This window comes from Mytilus californianus, unplaced genomic scaffold, assembly GCF_021869535.1.
Source record: "Mytilus californianus isolate M0D057914Y unplaced genomic scaffold, xbMytCali1.0.p SCAF_3, whole genome shotgun sequence".
Lineage (NCBI taxonomy): Eukaryota > Metazoa > Mollusca > Bivalvia > Mytilida > Mytilidae > Mytilus > Mytilus californianus.
Window position 1 is genome coordinate 19,042,479 of NW_026262679.1, and position 19,640 is coordinate 19,062,118.

The following is a 19,640-nucleotide window of genomic DNA, read 5'->3' on the forward strand; positions in this document are numbered from 1 at the left end:
GTAACATTTTAACTTTAATGAATGTTTGTTTGCTTGGATCCCAATTTGCAATGTTATAGACTAATCTACCCTTATTTTTATGGATGTATCTATTTGCTTTGTAGATATTGTTGATTTTATAATATCTAGTATTATGTAAATTGATTCATTTTTTTGATTATCCATACATTCCTTATTTTTGGTAGTTGTGGTCAATTACATTTTACCAAAAAGTCATTTGCTGAACCCAGGCATGAGTTTACAGTAGAAAAGAAGTTACTCTCCTCTTTTGGTAGTAGCACTGATTCCGACTGCAATAAAAATCAATGAGGGATTTCTGCCTATTAATTTCCATGTACAATTAGTATTTAGTTAAAGTAAAAAAAAAAATGTTTTTAGATTTTACTTGTATTCAACTTAAATGTGGTTGGAAATAATTATATATTTAGGTAAATGATAATTTTTTGCTTACTTTTCTTCAAAGCTCTACATTGCAGTGAACTAGTACCAAAAACCCCTTAGAACAGGAGTTGTTCTTTTCATAATATAAAATTTTACAATAAAATTCAGAATTAATCTCATGACATATTAAAATTTACATTCATTTTGCTTGAACTCCTCATTGTCCATGGAAGTATAATGAATACTGTTTAGACGAATAGAAATATATATTGTAGTTGCAATGGCCTTATTTTGCTTAAACCTTCCATTTTTATCAAAATATGATACCATATTGAACTTTAGATATGCATATTTTATATTGTATTGATAGTTTGCTTGCACCCTTCCTTTTTCAGAGAAGAATGGAGACAATAGTTACTCAGGTTCCACATTTAGTATTTATTTTAGTTGCTATTCCTTCTTAGTTCCATTATTTTGACTGTTCTCTTAGCTGCTATTACAAATGAATAAAATTAATAACTTGCTATTTGCTTAATTAAAAGAAAAAATCTGATTATTCACTTTTCATACTCTTTATTTAATTTTGTGGTAATTTTTACACCATTTTGTTAAAGGTAGAACAACAGTCTATTTTTGAATATGTAGTTGTTTATGTTTGAAATGCTGTATTTTTTTATGATGTCACTTTAAGCTTGAGTAGAAAGAATAATCTATGAGCTACTCCTTACAAACACTGATACCAATATTTCAAATAAGGAAATATTAAAAGGTTCAATATTTGGAGAAAATTTGAATATTTTTCATAGCTCCTTTTTTTTTAAATTAGTGCTTTTAGATTTACAGCAACCAAATAATTTTATTTTGCATGAATAAGCACAGGATACAAGCTCAAAAACCAAGTATCAGATTTGTAATAGCATGACCTATTACGGAATAATGGCTGGATATATTTTTTTTAAGAAATCAATAAGCTGTCGATAACAAGAATTCTATTTTAACAATGTAGAACTAACTCATTCACTAAGATATATGTATGTTTCACTTAACAACAACTGATAGATAAAAGTTAACTAACAGACTGTAAAACATAGAAATTTATCAAGTAAAGATCACCAGTATGCTAGTACAGATTCCTTTATTTTTGTTGGTATCAATTTTCATGGATTGAGGAAAAAAAAATTTTTTGTGGATATTTGATTTCATGATTTTGTAAAAGTCTGCAGACAAGCCTATAGAAAATATGTACTTTGTATTTCACCTATACCCATGAAATCCATGACAATTGGTCTCCCACGAATAATTATAAATCCACAGTACCTATTTTCATATTAAATTTGGTTTCATGTTTCAAAGTTGAATTAAAATTCAGTGTCCTCATTATTAATTGTATATGTTATAACTTCAATTATTTGATAATTCTCATCTTTGGTAATGGCTTTATATCTATGTAAAATATCTCTATTTACTAATGTTTTTATAAAGAAGTCATTAGGTTGTCAAAAGTTTATGAAATCTGCTTGTCAGCTAGGGGGAGACAGTGTAGAACTATGCTTTTGTTATAGGAAATGTTTGGTTTATTGAAAAAAAACAATGTTATTCCATACACTCTTAGTAAATTCATATTTGTATTTTTTGTTCTTTTGTATTATATTCATTGGCTTATTTAATCGTAATTAATTACATGTAAAAAAGAACATTCTGAACAATTCAGTACTGATAAAGCTGGTATTTAGAATTAACCTGTGATTTTTTTTTAAACAACTTAGATAATTCTTTTTATCTTATTTAAATATTTAGTTACCAATAGTGAATAACATGATATGAAATATGAATAATTTAGAAAACAGTATGACCTGAAATTTATGTGGGTTTCTCCTTAAAAAATCCAAATAGATATACAGCTTAAATTAAATTAAATTAAAAAGGAATACAGAAATACAGACACATAACTTAAAATCACAAAAAAACAGAGAAACAAACCATAATTTGGTGTCAGAAATTGACAATATATCTCTATTGGTAACAGAAAAGACACTTCTTTCAAATAAAACCAATCTGATTATATTTAAAACCACATATTAAGAATATTTGTATATGCACAAATGCACAATATCTTGATTATTGTCTGGAATCCCCCCTCCTCCCAAAAAAATCAACGTTGAACACATGTATAACTAATTAGTATGTTCATTGCAGTAATGTTTTAAATTTTAGATGTCACAGGTGGGAAAGCTCCCCAGACACAAATAAAGAAACTTGCAAATAAAGCCAGACAATTTAACAAATGTGTGAAGAAAGCTGAAGGCCATTTAAAGAGGCTAGGGGATGAGAATGATAGAGAAAGGTGAGATTTACCAATATCATGCATGTAATGGAAGCACAAAGTACTGTTAAATGTATTTCTAAATGGAAGCACCAATATATACTTGGATATTTCTTAGGCACTACGTAGTTCTTTAAATATTAACTCATTGTATATGTTGCTTGTTATATATATATTTATCCATTTGTGTTGCACTAAATAAATGTAAACACATTGTTGCTATCTTCTTTTAGTTTATTACAGACATTTGTAAATTCAGAATATTTACTTTATGGACCTAATTATGTGTTAGATAAGTGATTAGGAATTAAAATATTTCCTATTCCCAATTTTCAACATCTTCCAAAGAATTTACTCAATTTCATGTGCCATACTTTCATTATTCTTTGTAAATTTACTTTTTAACCTTTAGTTTTATGTATTTTCCAAATGAATGGAACTTTAGCTGATTCAGTTGGCTATCATGTTGAATCGTTCTTAATTTACATAATGTAACCAAAGAGTTTACTTTTTTGTGGAGCTGCCATGTTGTAATTATTTGAAATTTAAGATGCTAATGCAAAAAAAGAATAAGATGGCTTGCATAAAACTACTTTTCATGATATTTTAAAGCATATTCGAAGTAAACAAAAATTATATGTTCATATGAGTTTTTTGGAATTTCTTCAAAGTTATGTGCCAATTGGAACAATAGTTCATCAACTTTCAGTTTCATTTTAACCAAACAAAAGCAGATGATTATGTTTTGATTTATCATGTATTTGAATAGCAATAGCTGTTGTGTATTTAAAATTTGAAAAATAAATTTTGGTTTTTCTTTGGCTTCACCAATATATGTTTACCTAGCCCTTCTTTGGGTTGCTTCATGTAGGTAACATTAATTGGCAAATACAGAACCTATGCATGTAATTATGTCGACTCTTAGAAGAAAAATTAAATAAAAAGACCCTTATTATTATACATAATGCCCTTTTATTTTTCTCCAGAAATACTAATCAGAGCACCATGAAATTTGTATTGACATTTTTGTGAGCATGCTATACTGTTTGATGTGTTTTCAGATCCATTGCTCTTTAACTTCCTATTTACCGAATACATATAGTAAGGGTATCATTAGCAAGCAGTAGTTGACAATTTAACTTCTTTTTCTCTGATAATTAAACGAATTAGAAAAAGGTGTATTTAAACATCGTTTAATAATCACATTGAAAAATAGATTAATATTTATTGGATATTTGATTGCCAGTTTTATAAATGACAGTTATGAAGATTTATATAAGCTAACCCACTGGCGGTATGTAGTTTTGATGTTAACACAAATAAGTTGATCAGAACAGAATGATTTGATTTTGTCTTTTGTTTATTGCACTCTTCACTACTTTTACAATCAATTGTTATTTTTGTTTGTTTTTTTCCACATGTTACTTTGTACTTAAAATAAGATAACTGAAGTGCTGAAAAAATACTGAAATGTAGCAACAGTAATATCATACAAAAACAATCACTGTATATTTACCTTACATGAAAGGTTACATGTGATGTAAATAGTATGTGATGCGAGAATTTGATATGTTACAAAGGATTCTTAAAATTATGTTATAGTTATGCCAGGAAAAGATAAGATTTGGGGTTTGGAAATCACCTTTTTACAATAACCTTCAATCTTTACAAATTTGATAAATGTATGTAATCAAGGTGTTCTTAAGAGAGAGATGCTGAGAAAAGTCCTGAACATCATCATCCATGTATTGTTGTAAAACCCCCAACCTTACAATATTTCTGGGAATAACTCCTTATGCTCCAGTCCATGTCCAAAATTTACATTATTAATCCAAAATATGTTCACTTGAATGGTTTGAAGCATTGCAATATAATAGGAGCAACGATGCATTGTTTTTGTCTAAATACCAGATGGAAACCCATTTCTGCCCATTTGTCTTTAACCCATAAATTTACATTCCTAGAGAATTAAGGTGTTACAGAAATGTCTTATTTTTATGGGAAATAATATGTTGATGCTCGTTACAGCCATGGCGACGGGAGGGAAGAGTTAAGTATCGTGTTTTTGTTTGTGGCTAGTTGTTAATAGTGCTTCTGTATAATTCTAACTCAATAATTTAAATGAATTCATGTGACTCTAATGTAAATTACATAAAATATTAGAAATTAGCTTAATTTGTATCTGAAGATTAACTTTACAAATTTTGAGGAGTGACTATTGTTTGAATGATGTATTGAAATATTGTTTGTATTAGACAAGTAGCATTAACAGTAAAATTAACAATGACATAGTTACAACAATTTTATATATATATTGTTAATAAAACATTGTAAAACTCAATGGCATTCCCTTATATTATGAGCTGTGTTTGTATGGTATTTAGGAAAGTACATTTTTTTTTATACTTATAACTTTTAATGATAGTGAAAATTGAAAGAGGAGCAGAGATTTTGGAGTTTATATAATTAATATTTATTTGTAATACATGTAATAAAAGAATAATGCTTGTTATGTTTTGAGAACTTGTTTTGGGGGCTTTCAGTTTTAAGATTAAGTAAAGAGATAGAAAATAAAATATATTGGTTATTTTTCATTTTGTTAATATATTTGGAAATCAGTTAAGAGAAAATTTGACATATAATAAATTGTGTTAAAATTGTGTTACTAATTTTAGGGCACGTCTATGGGGAGATTTGGCTAAGACAGCGAGAAAACAAGAAGTTTGGGATGTGTGCCGTGTAGCAGCTAGATTCTGTCTCCTGTATGATGATGATAGATGGAAAAATGTTTCTCCCATTAAGCAGGAAAGGTGAGATACTGGAAGTCTGTCACAAAGTTTATCAGTGATTGATGCTTCCCTTGAATATTTTATTCCTTTCATTTTACAAAAGAAATTGTTGGGAATTGTAAATCAGACATCTACAAATATTTTATGCACAAAATGTTCTTGCTGTTTACTGTTACTATTAGCACCAATACATATTGAAATACAGTTAAGACATTTTAAAACACAAGATATGGTGTTTAGAATTTGATCGTCCATCAACACAGAAGAAGAATGTTAACAAATTAAATGGTTACTGGATGAAATAAAAACACTGAATGTATAAATTATAACCAATTTTGGTACCAGTACTAATTTAATCCTTGAGTAATCTTAGGTTACAGGGCTTTTAAGTTACACGATTAAATCAGTTAGAGTGGAAATACCATCCAATAAACTGCTGTTTTTCACAGGATCTTTGCAAATTAATTCTGTTACCCACAGGATTGTTTTTACATTGCCTGACAGTACATTCTGTTTTTATATTAATTCTATTTATACTTTTATTTACCTGTTAATACATATTCATGTAAAAAAACAGTTCAATGGAATTAATTTTGAAAATTAACTTTTTCAGTCCTAAACCAGAAAAAATGAGAGACACAGGAGCTTCTGTAGTTTCAACTGTTCCTGAAGGAACAACATCTGGTACTGATTTAGGTGATAAATCTAAGGCAGATAGTAAACTTGGAACCAGACCATCCAGTCCAGAGAGACCTGTACCATTATATGATAAAGACTTGATTCGTATGCTGGCAGAAGTACAGTTTATTCAAGGAGAGGTAATGCTGGTTGTTGAATGTCAGAACATATTTTTATCTGCATTTTGGCCAGGAGTGTCAAAAACCTCTTATGTTACAACCTTATTTTGTCATTATTCCATAAGTTTTTTTCCCAGTGTCAGTGTATTTTAGATTGATGCCTTCAAAGCAGGTGCCAGATAATGTTTTGTTAACGCAATATCTTTTTTTATATTAAAGGCTATGGTACATTTACTGAGAACAGAAGGTGTAGAACTAAATGACATGCCTATACCTCCAGTAGATAAAAGTAAACGACCTAAAGGTTATGTTGCCAAAAAACCAGAGGAAGATCCTGATTGGCTAGAATACTGGTAAGTATGATATAAGATTTTGAGTGAATTAAATGACAATGTTTAGACAATGAAAGCTTAAAATACTCAGAAAGAGTATTTAAAAGTTGAAATAAAGACTCACAATAATCGATATCAATTCTTTTGTTTTAGTGATTGGATTCAATCGTTATCACAAGATTGCACTAAGAGTTTCCTGCGTGGCCTTGACCTTGGTGTAGAATTGGAGGAACCATGGCTGGTCTGTTGTGCCACTGCCTACATTTGGAACTACAATAATCATGTACTGACACAGAATAGACATAGGGAAATCATGGATCCTTTAATGGCATGTTTTGAAGGCTTGAAGAAAGTTGGCCATGCTGGGTAAATATGTATTCTGACCCATAGGTACATATCTGTAAGAGCCTCCCATTTTTCGTCTTCAAGTTAAAAAGAAAAGAAATTTTCCATGAAAAGTCTGCTGACAGGCAGGTCAAATCTCCCAATTTCCCAGTTTTACACATTTTCTTTGTTTTAAGTAGGAATTTGTCCTGTAAAAGATTGATAATGGTCAGAGTATTGTTAGTTTACTCTATTTAGAGTGTCAAATACCTGTCATGTTATTTTACCTAATTAATTTTTGAATTTTTTTTATTTCCAAAATTAAAGCATATACATTACATACAATATAATACATGTAAGATATACAATATCATTATTATTTCCTTATTAATTCATTAAAGATTTTATTCATTTTATTTCGCTTTTAATAGTTTACCCCAAAAATATCATTAAATATGAAAAACAACAAAAAATAGGTTCTATAACAGAAACTCCCCATAGAAGTTTCTCCCCACATTGGAGGATTGAATGTCAAAATCCTCAATTATCACTTGAGTTCTATTTGTATAGGGTTCACGGTACAGAATTATGTTATATATACATTTGTTTTATATGCCTAGGATAAACACATAGCCATGAAATGTATACTAATGATTAATACAAATTCAAACAGTAACCAGTTAGTAATGTACCATGTATTTACTCTTTCAGAGTTCATAATCAATGCTTGTATCGCTTAGCTAAATATGAACATATCAAATTATATTTAATTTTGTAATTCCTAATTTTGAAATGATCTGTATTTAAATTAGTGTAGTTCTATTTTTCTAAATACTTACTGAATGTTGTGATAATATGTAAATGTATTACTTGTAAATTAAGACAGTTTCAAGTTTCTGTTTTCTTGTTTCAGTAAGCATATATCGTTATAATTTCAGAGAAACAGTTATGTTGGTGAATGTATGTGGTGCATTGGCTTTTGCTTTAATGAAGCCCTGGATTCCAGATGGACCCAAGGAGCCAGAACTTCCAAGCCCAACACCGTCACAGTCCCCAGCTAGTAAAAAAGGAGGCAAAGCACCAAAGGATGCTAAGAATAAACCATCCTCCACAACACAGATCTCTATAAGTCCTGATGCTCTACCTGATCTCAAGAAAGCTATAGAGGTAGGAATTAGGATAAGATCCTACATTTTTGATATATATCATCTTCTTGGAAAAGAAGGGTCATGTCTATTAATCCATGACACAAAATCTCAACATACACCTAACAAAACATAAATCGTTGTTCATTGCTGCCTGTGGCTGTTTGAAGTATTATTGTATATATAGGGTTATTAGATAATGATAGATTTTTAAAGCTAGAGCATTGTTTATAGACAATATTAAATTCAATGAAAAAAATTCAACATTGAATATCAATAAAGGAAAATATTCCCTGACCCTAGAAATAATATATGTGTATTATTTATAGAGATAGAAGTATATCACATTCCAAAATCAAAACATTAAGATGTATCAAGTTGCAATAATTAAAACTGTGATTACCCTCTAATCACCTCCCCTCCAAAAAAAACAACGGAAAGAACCCAAAATGGCTCAAGTTTACTGGCTCAAATCAGGAATATTTGTTTAAACTAATAAAATAGTTTAACAATTCTAAAACTCTTTGACCATTTATGTAACTAAATTGAGGTATCACTCAGGAAGTCATTGTAAATAACTATTGTAATTTTAGGTTTGTGAGTATGCTATAGAAGTGACCAATGGTAACAATCCTTTACATGTAATACCAATGGCTAACAGATTAGCATTACTACAGACGTGGGTGGCTGCCAAACAGATGGCACAGCAACAGATAGCTAAAACATTTGGTGCTGATGATGAACCGTACACAGAGGGTCAGAGACAGATGACCAGAGCTATTGTGGCTGTAGAAATGTTACATCTCAGTAGGAATGGTATTTTGGAGTTTAAAGACACACCACCAGTTGCAGAGGTAATAGTTGTAGATACTTAGAATATAGCGTCCCCTTTTCTCCGATATGTTTTTTTTCAGTCTTAATTGTGTGAAATCTTATGATCCAATGACACAATGATGGCACTGTTGACAACAAAGTTGTTAGTAATTTGACATCATAATGAATTAGCTACTTATTGCAGCACCTAAAATAACTTTTGGAAAGTCAGTTTAACCCACCAATGGGAGAAAAGTCTTTTTTACCATGGGTCCTGGCAACTATTCAGTGAGAGCCCAGAAGACAGTAATTTTATCTGGTACTGACCTGGTCTATATTTGACTAGTTCAAGCTATTGATCCCTAATATGGAGACAAATTATTTTATAAAATGGACTTTTGGACTCAGAAATTCAAAATCCAGCAAGTATTATACTGAATGATTATGTAAAATAAATTTTTGATTTCACTTAAAATCAGCAAAGATTTTCTCTGTTGCCAATCTTCAGTTATTACCTAGGTTTACCTTAATACATTGAGAGTATCAAGTTTGAATTGTCTATATTGCTTACTTCAGATTGCTTCCATGATAGAAGAATGTAAATGGGCAGACAAGTTTGTAGAACTACAGTTATGGGCAAGGTTGACTTACCTATCATACCTGCAGAAGAACCACACCCTTGTTATGAGATGCAGTAAAAATGCCTTGAGATTTGCTGTGACAGGGACACAGCCTAAAGGCAAAAAAATTGAGGCGTAAGTTGCATTTAGTTAGATTTGAATAAAAGGAGATTTGGGGTGTACATCAATGTGACAGCAACCTAATGACAAAAATAACCAGAAGACATATAAAGGTCAACATAAAGTCTTTAACAACAGACAAGAGACAAGGGGGGAGGGGGCAGGATAAAGTAACAGTTCCAGAGAGGAAATTAAAGTTATTCATAAATTTCATTACCTGTCAGCATTTTTTTTTTATAAATTATGTTTCTAAAGGTTCGGGAAGCTAATTTGCAAGGGAAATTGATATTAACTAGTTTGTTTCTTGCATATTATTAAAAATATAATTTATTTCATATGACACAGTCACAGATATTTGGTAGAACAGGAAATGTTATCCTATGCCAGTGGAATTCTGGGACAGAGTTTGATGGACAATATGGCTGGCAAGAATGCTATCAGAAGAGAGGCAATGGAAGCATTCCTAAACAGTGCCAGGTATTAATTGTACATATCTGATAATAGTAAGGATCAGTAAAAGGTGGAAAATTATAAGTATGTGAATAAAATATGAGGTATACCAGGAATGCATATTTATAAGATGTGATAATATTGGTCAAAATAGTAGAATGCCTTTGAGTTTAAATAAGTGAGGTTTTGTGACTGTTGACCAGAGGTCAGTTTGCTTGTATAGAGAGATTTTATTGTACTTTTAAACATTTGAAAGGTAATGCCTGGAATGCAGATATGTATTGTACAAAAAGGACAGCAGCCATACATTTAAGAAATAACAGTATTATTATTCTAATTTTAATTCATTGATCTTAAAAAATCAATATAAAACGTTTTTGATATCTTTTAAACATGATTGTACAGTGATTGTCATAATCCAAAAAGTGGTATTACATGTCATATTGCATTAGAATATTTGAATGTTTGTACACCATTTGTCAGTCACCTTCAGAGACAGCTTGTACATAGAGATTTGACACTGTTTGTATATTTTACAGATATGCCAGAAATGCAGATAATTATGAGATGGTGATGACAGCAGCCCGACATTATTGGAATGCTTGTGTACCACTGGTCAGTCAGCCTATAGAGAGAGAACTACTGAGAGAACCCATTAAAATGATCTTACAATGTATAACAGCTACTGCTGAGAAAATAAAAAAGAAAGAGGTAATTAATTGTCTTCTGTTAAATATAAAAATTTAAGATTTGATCTTTTATCATTTCACCTGCATTTGATTCTAGATAAGTAATTCTATTGAAATATCTCATTTATAAATTCCAATTTTTTTAAATTACTGCTGAAACAGGATCACAACTGTGATGTGCAGTACAATTGCTGCTGTAACAGGAGTATTGAAGAATGTGTATAGATGTAAAACAATTATGAAAATTTGGCCTGTACAAACTCAGAAAAGTATATAACTTCTTACATGTAGAAATAGATGCCAAAAATGTTCTTTTTTTTTAGAGACATAATTTTAAAGTCTTGAGTGCAAGGCAGTTAATTTATTTAATTTTTGATAAATTATGGAAATGTTGGTTTTTTTTTTATAGGAAAAGCAAGAAGGAGAGGGAGAAGAGAACGAGGAAACAACAAAAGAAGTAGCAGTACCACAGAAATCACAGTCTACTATTGGTAGTCCTGAAGATGATTTAACTCTCAGGGCTTCAATGTATGGTGTTCTGTTCCAGTCATTTGCTGACAAGGTTAGTCCTGTTGGTCTCTGTAGATAATGCTGATTATTAGTCCCAAGAGTAAAGGACCTTTATAGTTAGTCCTTCAAATAATTAGGATCTTAATGTATGGTTTCTGTTCTAGTTATTTGCTGTCAAGGTTAGTCCTTTTGATCTGTAAAGACCTGGTGATTAGTTGGCAAAGAGTCTATGCCTCTATATAGAAATAAAGAGAGGTGGTATGATTGCCAATGAGACAACAATCCATTAGAGACAAAATGAAAAAAAGATGTGAGCAATAACAGGTGACTTTTTGGCCTTCAACAATGAGCAATCTATAGTAAATCCTGCAAATGATTAGGGCCTCAATTTTAATTTCTCATTGATACAGGGCTTGTGACATTTCACTAGGGTGTAGCAATCTTATTTTATTTTATAGACAGATGTAACTTTTTGTAAGTTGTTCTATATGAAAATAAGGAGATATGGTATGATTGCCAATGAGGCAACTATCTGTAAAGACCGAAGTACAAAAATGTGAACAATTACATGTTATTTTATCAATATTTTATTGCAATAAAAATACCAAAAAAGACAAACAGGAAAATTGTAAGAAATAACAAGTAAGATGCATTGTCATTTCAGAAACAATGGGAGGAAGGATTGAGAACTATGGACCAGGCCATTAATGACATGCCAAGGACAAAACATAGATTGTAAGTACTTGTAGGGAGAGAGTTAAGACAAGTTTTACTATTGAGAATCTTGACAAGGCTATAAAAGACACTTCAAAGACTAAATTTAGATGGCAAATACTGTCGTCAGGGGATAATAGGTATCAAGCCACGAATGAAATTCCAAAGACTAAAACATAAATCCCAAGTATTATGCTGAGGGACATTAAGGATTGAAGCCAACAGGATAAAGTCCCAAAGTTTGTGACTTGATAGTTAGGAAAGTTGGGTTAAAGTCAGGAGAGAGCATTTTGTTTATCAACATTCAAAGAGTGTAACTGTCTGAAAAAGGTATGACTGGTTTGAATAGATATAAGATCAGCAGAGCAGCAACTCAAAACCACAATAAAACCACAAGAGACATATGTTGGAATCTTTTTCTAACATTCCAATCAACTTTTGGAAACATTTCTGAAAGCAAAAAAATTTGTCTTCTGCTAAGACAAGTCAATTAAGACTATAATAATTTACTTATAAGAATAAGAAGATATGGTATGATTGCCAATGAGACAACTCTCCAGCAAAGACCAAATGACAGAAGTTAACAGCAATAGGTCACTGTATGGCCTTCTACAATGAGCAAAACTCATACCCCATAGTATGCTATAAAAGGTCCCGAAATGACAAATGTAAAACAATTCAAACAAGAAACCTAACATACTGATTTTGAAAAATTTTGTTTATAAAGATAAAATTCCTGTTTTCTAGGTTGATCTTCAAACACAGAGTAATGACTAAAGCTAAACTTGGAAGAAGTGTTAATATGGATATCCAGAAATTCAAGGTACTTTTTAATGTTCTTTTTTTCAAATTGAAACTGATTAGGTAAAGAATAGAGGATCAAAGTTTCTAGAAGTTTGTTGTTTGAAGGGTGTTCTTTTTATCAAAGCATGGTTTGACCATTTTCTTCAACTTTATGTATAATACTTTTCTTCTTGTTTGTAATTGTCAACATTACTAGCTTGCTTTGTTAAAGTGTTTTAAGCATTTGATATGACAAATATTATTATAGCATTACATGTAAATAGTAGAATTTAAATTGATTATATATACTCCAGTGTTTAAAGCAGATGAATTATATTTCAAACTTAATCAGAACAGACACATTAGAAGAAAATGATGATATTATATCATCAGATTTTACATCTAGTTTTGCTTTGATATAACAATGGCTTTTATATTTAAATTTTTTTTTTTTTTCTATCAGTAGTTTCAACATAGTGATAGTTATATTTTATTTATTCATATTTAGCTTCATGGAACAAAAGTGAGACAACTTAATTGTCAAAATATTATTTTTCAGTTAAAGTTCTTGTTTTTAGGCATAAATTTTATAGGAGTCCGTGTAAATGATTATTTCTGACATTAGCTGATGCTTTAGAAATATTTATTACATCTATCTAATAAAATTTATGCCTTTCCGGTACATTTTATTTTTTTGCTGTAATTTACTTGCATAGTTAAGTCATTTTATTCTCAAATATTCGTTTAGAAATATTTTTATATTTTGGCATGTATTTATTATTGTAAAGTTTTATTTTAGTAAATTATTATATAATTTGCTATTGAATGTGAAAAGGATTTATTATAAGTATTTTTGGACCTAAAATAGAAATAGGGTTGTTTGTGAAGCCTGCTCTCCACTCAGAAATTTTCCATTCTACAAAAAAGTTTTAAGCTGTACTTTTAAAATCACATATCTTCACATAGAAAAATGCAGTTTTAAGAATAATTTTGTCAACCTACAAACTACAGTGACATTGGAAATCAAGCAACAAACTTTTTTTTTTCAATCATGACATTTGGCCATTACAGAAAATTGGATGAACAACAAATAAAATCCTTATTTATAAAAACATGTTATTTTGTTTCATTTTTATAAAGGATGGATTGAGACATGTCAATAAGGTTTGATAATTGTAATTTAGATAATAAAAAAAGGTAGAAAATCTGCACAAGGAATTTTGTTTCATTGTTGAACAGATAATATATCTTGTAGTAAAAACTTTGAAAAATATCTCACTATCAATAATGAGTATATTTAAACATAGAAAAAAATGTATTTCTGTCAATAAAAAACTTTTCAAGAGTGAAACAGAGAATTCCTGTGTAATTTGACACACATGAAAGCTTATTACAGTCAAACCTGCTGTACCTTAACATTTTTTCAATGGTTTGAAATAATCTACTATCATTTTTTATTGGAATCCTTGTTTATTGGCCCCAAAACTTTTGAGAACTGAAAGGTTATGTGAATTGCAGGAAAATTCATACAGATCACTTACAAACATAAATGTAATTTTCATATAGTTCTTTCAACTTTCAAAATAAAAATTGAATGATTACAAAGCTTTCAAAATGAAGAAACAAATCAAAATTGGTCTGAATTTCCTTGTACATATGTATCCCAGTTTCAGTAGATTTGACTGTAACCCAGGTGTAAGTCTGTTATTTTCTATTTTCACGCTGATAGGACCAGGTAATTTGTTTATCACCCAAACATCTGCATGACATTGATTAGAATATAGTCATCAAATGGTTTTAGTATAGATATAAAATGTGTGCAGTGACACAAATTAGTTGAATGATACACATCATGTAGCTTATGTTGTCTGTAATTGCCATATATGTGATTCCATTCCCCTTAGAGTTTGTACAAGGCTTAATAGGGTGTGCAAAGTGCAGAAATTGAATCAGTGTGTGCAACTAAAATCATTGAAATATAGAAAAAAAAACAAAAATGACAAAATCGATGGAGGAGAAAGATGAGGAAAAATTTATAAAAGTCATTTACTATAATTGATAAATTAAAAATCAGACAAAAGAAGTTATTAACTTGAATATATGTTTCTTACCAATATTATGATATTTAGATATTTAGCAATATACATGTACAGTTGGTTTTTGAACTGATTTCAGTAATTTTACTTCTTGAAATTTGTTAAAAAGTTAATGAACAATGAAAATAATAAAAATTGGTAAGAACTGCTAAAATTGCTAACTTTGTAAAGGTAGTTCATCAGTTTCATAATAATATTATTTTTCTTGACAAAATCACTCTTGGATATATGACAAATTTCTCCAAACAATAAATTGACTTTGATTAGAATGTCAGATGGATAATAGTAAAAAAAATACCAGTTTGTTTAATAATTTTACTGCACACCTTTATATATATGTAAATGTATGTTGATTTGTACTAATTATTTTCACAGAACAAAACTGTTGATGCTTTTTGTTTTGATAGGATGAGAGTGAAGATTATGTGGCACACATGTGGAGAAGAGTGGCATTGAGTTCTAAAGAAACATTAGAACAACTTATATCATACCAAGCTGCTATTGAAGCTCTCAATGTAAGGATCATTTCTACAATTCTTCATGCATTTAAAAATTCTGACCATTTAATGATGTTTTAAATCAATGCAGAATATAACACATAGAGTTTTTCATTAAATCATCAGACAAACAAATTCTACCACTTTACCTTATCAATCAAGGCTTTCTTTAAGAGGGAAGTTCCAGTTGAAATCACTGCATGGTTTCTTTACTTTCTTTACATAATTAAGGGAACATATTGTAGTGTGTCATATTTTAATGTTTTTTTCATTATTTAGAGAATTGGATGTTAATGGTAGATCTTTGATAGATTTTGTTAAATTTATTCACAACTTGTATCGACTCAGGACGATTTATAGCATGACATATTGTTCCGACACCTGTCAATTGTTTTAGACTGTATGCTGCCATCTAGACGTCTGAAAATTTTGATCATTTGGTTGCTGCCTCATTGACACCCCACAACTCATGTTATTCCTATATGTAACAAATTTCTAATTTTACTTATATTCCACATTAATAAAAATTAAATATCCAAACAATAGATGTATGTAACCAAATGAACGGAAAACAAAATATTCAATTCAATAACTCAAATAATGGATTAAGTTTGTATTGGAAATTTTATTTAATATCAACAAGATGTTTTAATTTCATAATGCTGTAAAGCTTTTAACATTATCAGGGTACCTTGCTGTTAGCAGTAAGCTGTTAGCAGTAAGGTTATTTCTTTTGTGCAATAAATTTATAAGTTATAAGTGAGTTTAATCATCCCCCATCCCTCCTCAATAAAGATTTTTTTCTGAACTAATAATATTCATTTCTAATTGATGAAAAGTCTATTTACAGTAGAGATGAACTTCTACGTCTTTTGCATTCTTTACACAAATGAGTTCTGAGTGCAATGTGATGACACCCTGTATATATTTGATTTTTAACAGAGCCCCAGTAACGAATGGTTGAAGGTTGACTTATTGATCGAGTTTGGACAGTGGTTGTACAGCAATGAATTCCCACTACAGGATGCCATTGATCAAATAGAATGGGCTGTTGATATTATTCTTAATATGAAAACGGAAACAGATCTAAAGAAAGAACAAGGTAGATAACTCTATATGAATATTCATGCTAGAGAATGATCTTATATGTATTTATGTTGGTTTTTATAGGTGATAAGCATTAGTTTGAATTATAGTTCTTGGTGTTAAAAAAAGTAGGGGAGCCCATTTTCTGAGGTTAAAAAGTTGAATTTGCTTTCTACAACCTTCATAATTTTGGTAATCTGTGTTTGAATCTTGAAACTAATTGTCAGCAATAGTCATTGATAGTATAATCAGTTTAGGAAATCTGATTTTTTTCTTCCTTTTTTTTCTGTATTCTGACGCAATTGATACCTTTGAAAATTAATAATTGAATCAAATGATATATCTCAAAAATTGCAATTTACCCAAAAGGGCTGCAGCCAATTATTTTTTGTTTTCAATTACATAGTGATACTAAAGTCTTAATTTTGAAGAATGTAAACAATCTCAAATTTTGCATGTTTCCATCTTTTTGAAATGAATTATTTGCATGCTAATATTTGATAACCACTTTTTGTTGGTGCATGGTTTTTTAAAGAAGATTACAAATTAGCATGTTTTTATAGTGCTAGTACCCTAAGTTTCCATTACGAAACTGAAAATGTAAATTTTTCAGGGTTGCATTTAAGAAGAGCATTGAAAGATAATACTCAAATTTTATTACTGAATTCTGTTTTCCGTTTTAAGAGGGCATAGATAAAGATAAAAATTGACACAAATATTTAAACATCACTGGGCATTATTGTAAATAATTATAAATCATTTTGAAGGTTGAGTTTGAGGAGCAAAACATTTAAAACAGAACAAACAGAGATCTTACAATCTTTTAAAAGCAAATAGTGAAAATACCATAGCAGTTTTCTGGTAAATACAGTGATGCAATTGAAAATATATATTGTAAACTCCATTGATTTGTATTCAGTTAAAACGTTAGTTGATACATGCAACCCTGACATTTTTTCCTTTTTCAAAACTTTAATACTACTTGTATTAACATTTGTTATGTTTAAAACTTTGACTATATGTAGTTTATACATTTATTTATGTAATATTTACCTCACAGGAAAATCAGCTGGTGCAGACAGGAGAAAAGGTATACACACAAACACACATGCTGTAGTTGCACTTTTTCCCTAGATCCTTTTACTTCTTTATCATAAAGCACATTATTTTACCAATTGTTTTTGTCATACTTTTGATGAAAGTTAGGGTTGGCAAGAAAAAGGCACTGCTTTTCTACTGTTGATAAATGTGTCTACGTTAGCATCAACAATTGTTTAAGTTTATAATTAGATCAGTTGGCGCCATTCAAGTCAACTGCATTTTTAATTTTTATTAGCATGGAGATTATCCCGGCCCTTTCAGTCATGGTTAATTGACTGTAAGAATTTTTTTTTGCTTGCATGGTTTACAAGTACTGTTTGTGACTAGGTCAGTTTAAAAGAACCACTCTCAGTCTTAATATATACAATGCTTACATATGCAGTTTACAACTATGAAGTTTTATAAGAAATAATTTGTATAAGTCCATGGTATTATGTATGTGGCTTTGTTAGTTTTATAGTATCTCAATTTCAAGGATATTTTATGCTTTTTTTCAAATAATTGGTTAGCTACAGATGTTTTACTTTTGAATTTTTTTCTTTTTGCATATTACAATTAGTTAAGAAAATTAGGCCTTTGATTAACAACCAGTTTTAAGAGTAAATGCCAAATGATATTAACCTCATGTACATATAGTGCTCAGAATTTAGGATACAATCCATCAGATTGTTTTTTTGGGTTTTTTTTCTGCTATTTGGAAAGACATATTTTTTCTGCTATTTGGCAAGACACATATCTCTGTTGCCATTTTGATTTATTTTGAAGGTAACACTACCTTTTAGCACAAATAATATCTGATGCTTGAAAGACTATTATGTCCACAATATTGATCAATATAGAAACTTCTAAGTGGAAACATCACTTTTGAGAAAAAAACCAGTAAATTTGTATTGCATGTATACATATTATTCTAGACAAAAATTTTAGTTTTTCCCAACATGTTTCACTATTTAAAAAAATATCATATACAGTAGTCTTATAGATAGCTGCAGTTTAATAGATTACTATCCTTACCATAATAGGATAGCTACTGAGCTACTTTCCATGCTGAACTTACATTGGTTTAAATTTACATCAATATTGAAATCTTAAGTTCTATATTGCCTTCTGAATATATTAGTTAATTAGTCTGCATTCAGTTACAGTAGATCAGTTTGACCTATTTTTGAAGTAAGCATTAAATTTAGTATTGTAATATGTAAGATCATTAATAACTCACAAGAAAGTATTTTTGGAATAAGGGATACATCCCTGAACCATTTCACTGTACTAAATCATGTACTATATGTAAGCTGAACTAAAACATTAGGAGAGGTTAAAATAGGATATGGTGTGGCTGCAGCGGAAGGGGCATTTAATGTTACCCTTGTCCGTCTGTATGTCAACCCGTCTGTCCGTACGTCCCAAAATTGGTTTCTGTTCTCTAACTTTAGTTTGCCTCAACCAAATGTTATGAAACTTATACACAATGCTTATTAATACACAACACAGATCAAGTTCGAATTTGGGTTGCGTCACTTTTACCCTTCTTGAGTTATGTCCCTTTATAACGTTATATGGAAGCGGGGACATCATTTGTGTCCCATGGACATATTCTCCATTACAGTACCGGTACATTTTGAAATAGTGAATTATATATTTTTGTTATTAGTTTAAGAAATACATGTGCTTGCTTTTCTTTTATTATACCCTGCAAAATTAGTTGCAAGATATAATATAAAACAGTAATAAATAAATGAAGATGAAGGTTATATAAAATCTTAATTTTAAAAATCTCTAATATTTTTTTATATCAAGACAAGATTGCTTATACAGTGTGTGTTTTGTACTTTCTTCTGTGATTTTCTTCGCTCTTATTTTGAAGCAAGATTATCTGACAAGCTGTTTTGATATGAGTTTCTTTTAGGAGTTTCAATAAAAATGTGCTCTTTTGCAGAAGAAAACTTTGCAGTTTGCAGTTATGCTACATTTTGAAGCTTTTACATCATTAATTTGATTTGAAATTTTATTAAAGTGAAATCTTGCAGCACAATGCATTAGAGACAGTTCAAGTATTTGTGTAATATTTCT

The 19,640-nt window shown here is 29.9% G+C and overlaps 1 protein-coding gene across 14 annotated transcripts in view; it reads left to right on the plus strand.

Annotated features, from left to right (window-relative positions):
* Nucleotides 1-19,640, plus strand: part of LOC127734061 (cilia- and flagella-associated protein 46-like) — an 86,517-nt gene that overhangs the window by 24,629 nt on the left and 42,248 nt on the right. For 8 of the 14 annotated variants that reach the window (XM_052243672.1, XM_052243673.1, XM_052243678.1 and 5 more), the window contains 19 exons: nucleotides 777-803; nucleotides 2,596-2,725; nucleotides 4,733-4,753; nucleotides 5,380-5,514; nucleotides 6,107-6,311; nucleotides 6,510-6,643; nucleotides 6,776-6,988; nucleotides 7,885-8,113; nucleotides 8,685-8,945; nucleotides 9,481-9,659; nucleotides 9,990-10,121; nucleotides 10,634-10,805; nucleotides 11,193-11,345; nucleotides 11,958-12,028; nucleotides 12,755-12,830; nucleotides 13,931-13,954; nucleotides 15,294-15,401; nucleotides 16,326-16,485; nucleotides 17,530-17,559. In XM_052243672.1, the coding sequence (XP_052099632.1) occupies nucleotides 777-803; nucleotides 2,596-2,725; nucleotides 4,733-4,753; nucleotides 5,380-5,514; nucleotides 6,107-6,311; nucleotides 6,510-6,643; nucleotides 6,776-6,988; nucleotides 7,885-8,113; nucleotides 8,685-8,945; nucleotides 9,481-9,659; nucleotides 9,990-10,121; nucleotides 10,634-10,805; nucleotides 11,193-11,345; nucleotides 11,958-12,028; nucleotides 12,755-12,830; nucleotides 13,931-13,954; nucleotides 15,294-15,401; nucleotides 16,326-16,485; nucleotides 17,530-17,559 (2,460 nt within the window). The remainder of the gene's footprint in view (nucleotides 1-776; nucleotides 804-2,595; nucleotides 2,726-4,732; nucleotides 4,754-5,379; nucleotides 5,515-6,106; nucleotides 6,312-6,509; nucleotides 6,644-6,775; nucleotides 6,989-7,884; nucleotides 8,114-8,684; nucleotides 8,946-9,480; nucleotides 9,660-9,989; nucleotides 10,122-10,633; nucleotides 10,806-11,192; nucleotides 11,346-11,957; nucleotides 12,029-12,754; nucleotides 12,831-13,930; nucleotides 13,955-15,293; nucleotides 15,402-16,325; nucleotides 16,486-17,529; nucleotides 17,560-19,640) is intronic. The other 6 variants (XM_052243683.1, XM_052243687.1, XM_052243681.1 and 3 more) reach the window with 5 other exon arrangements.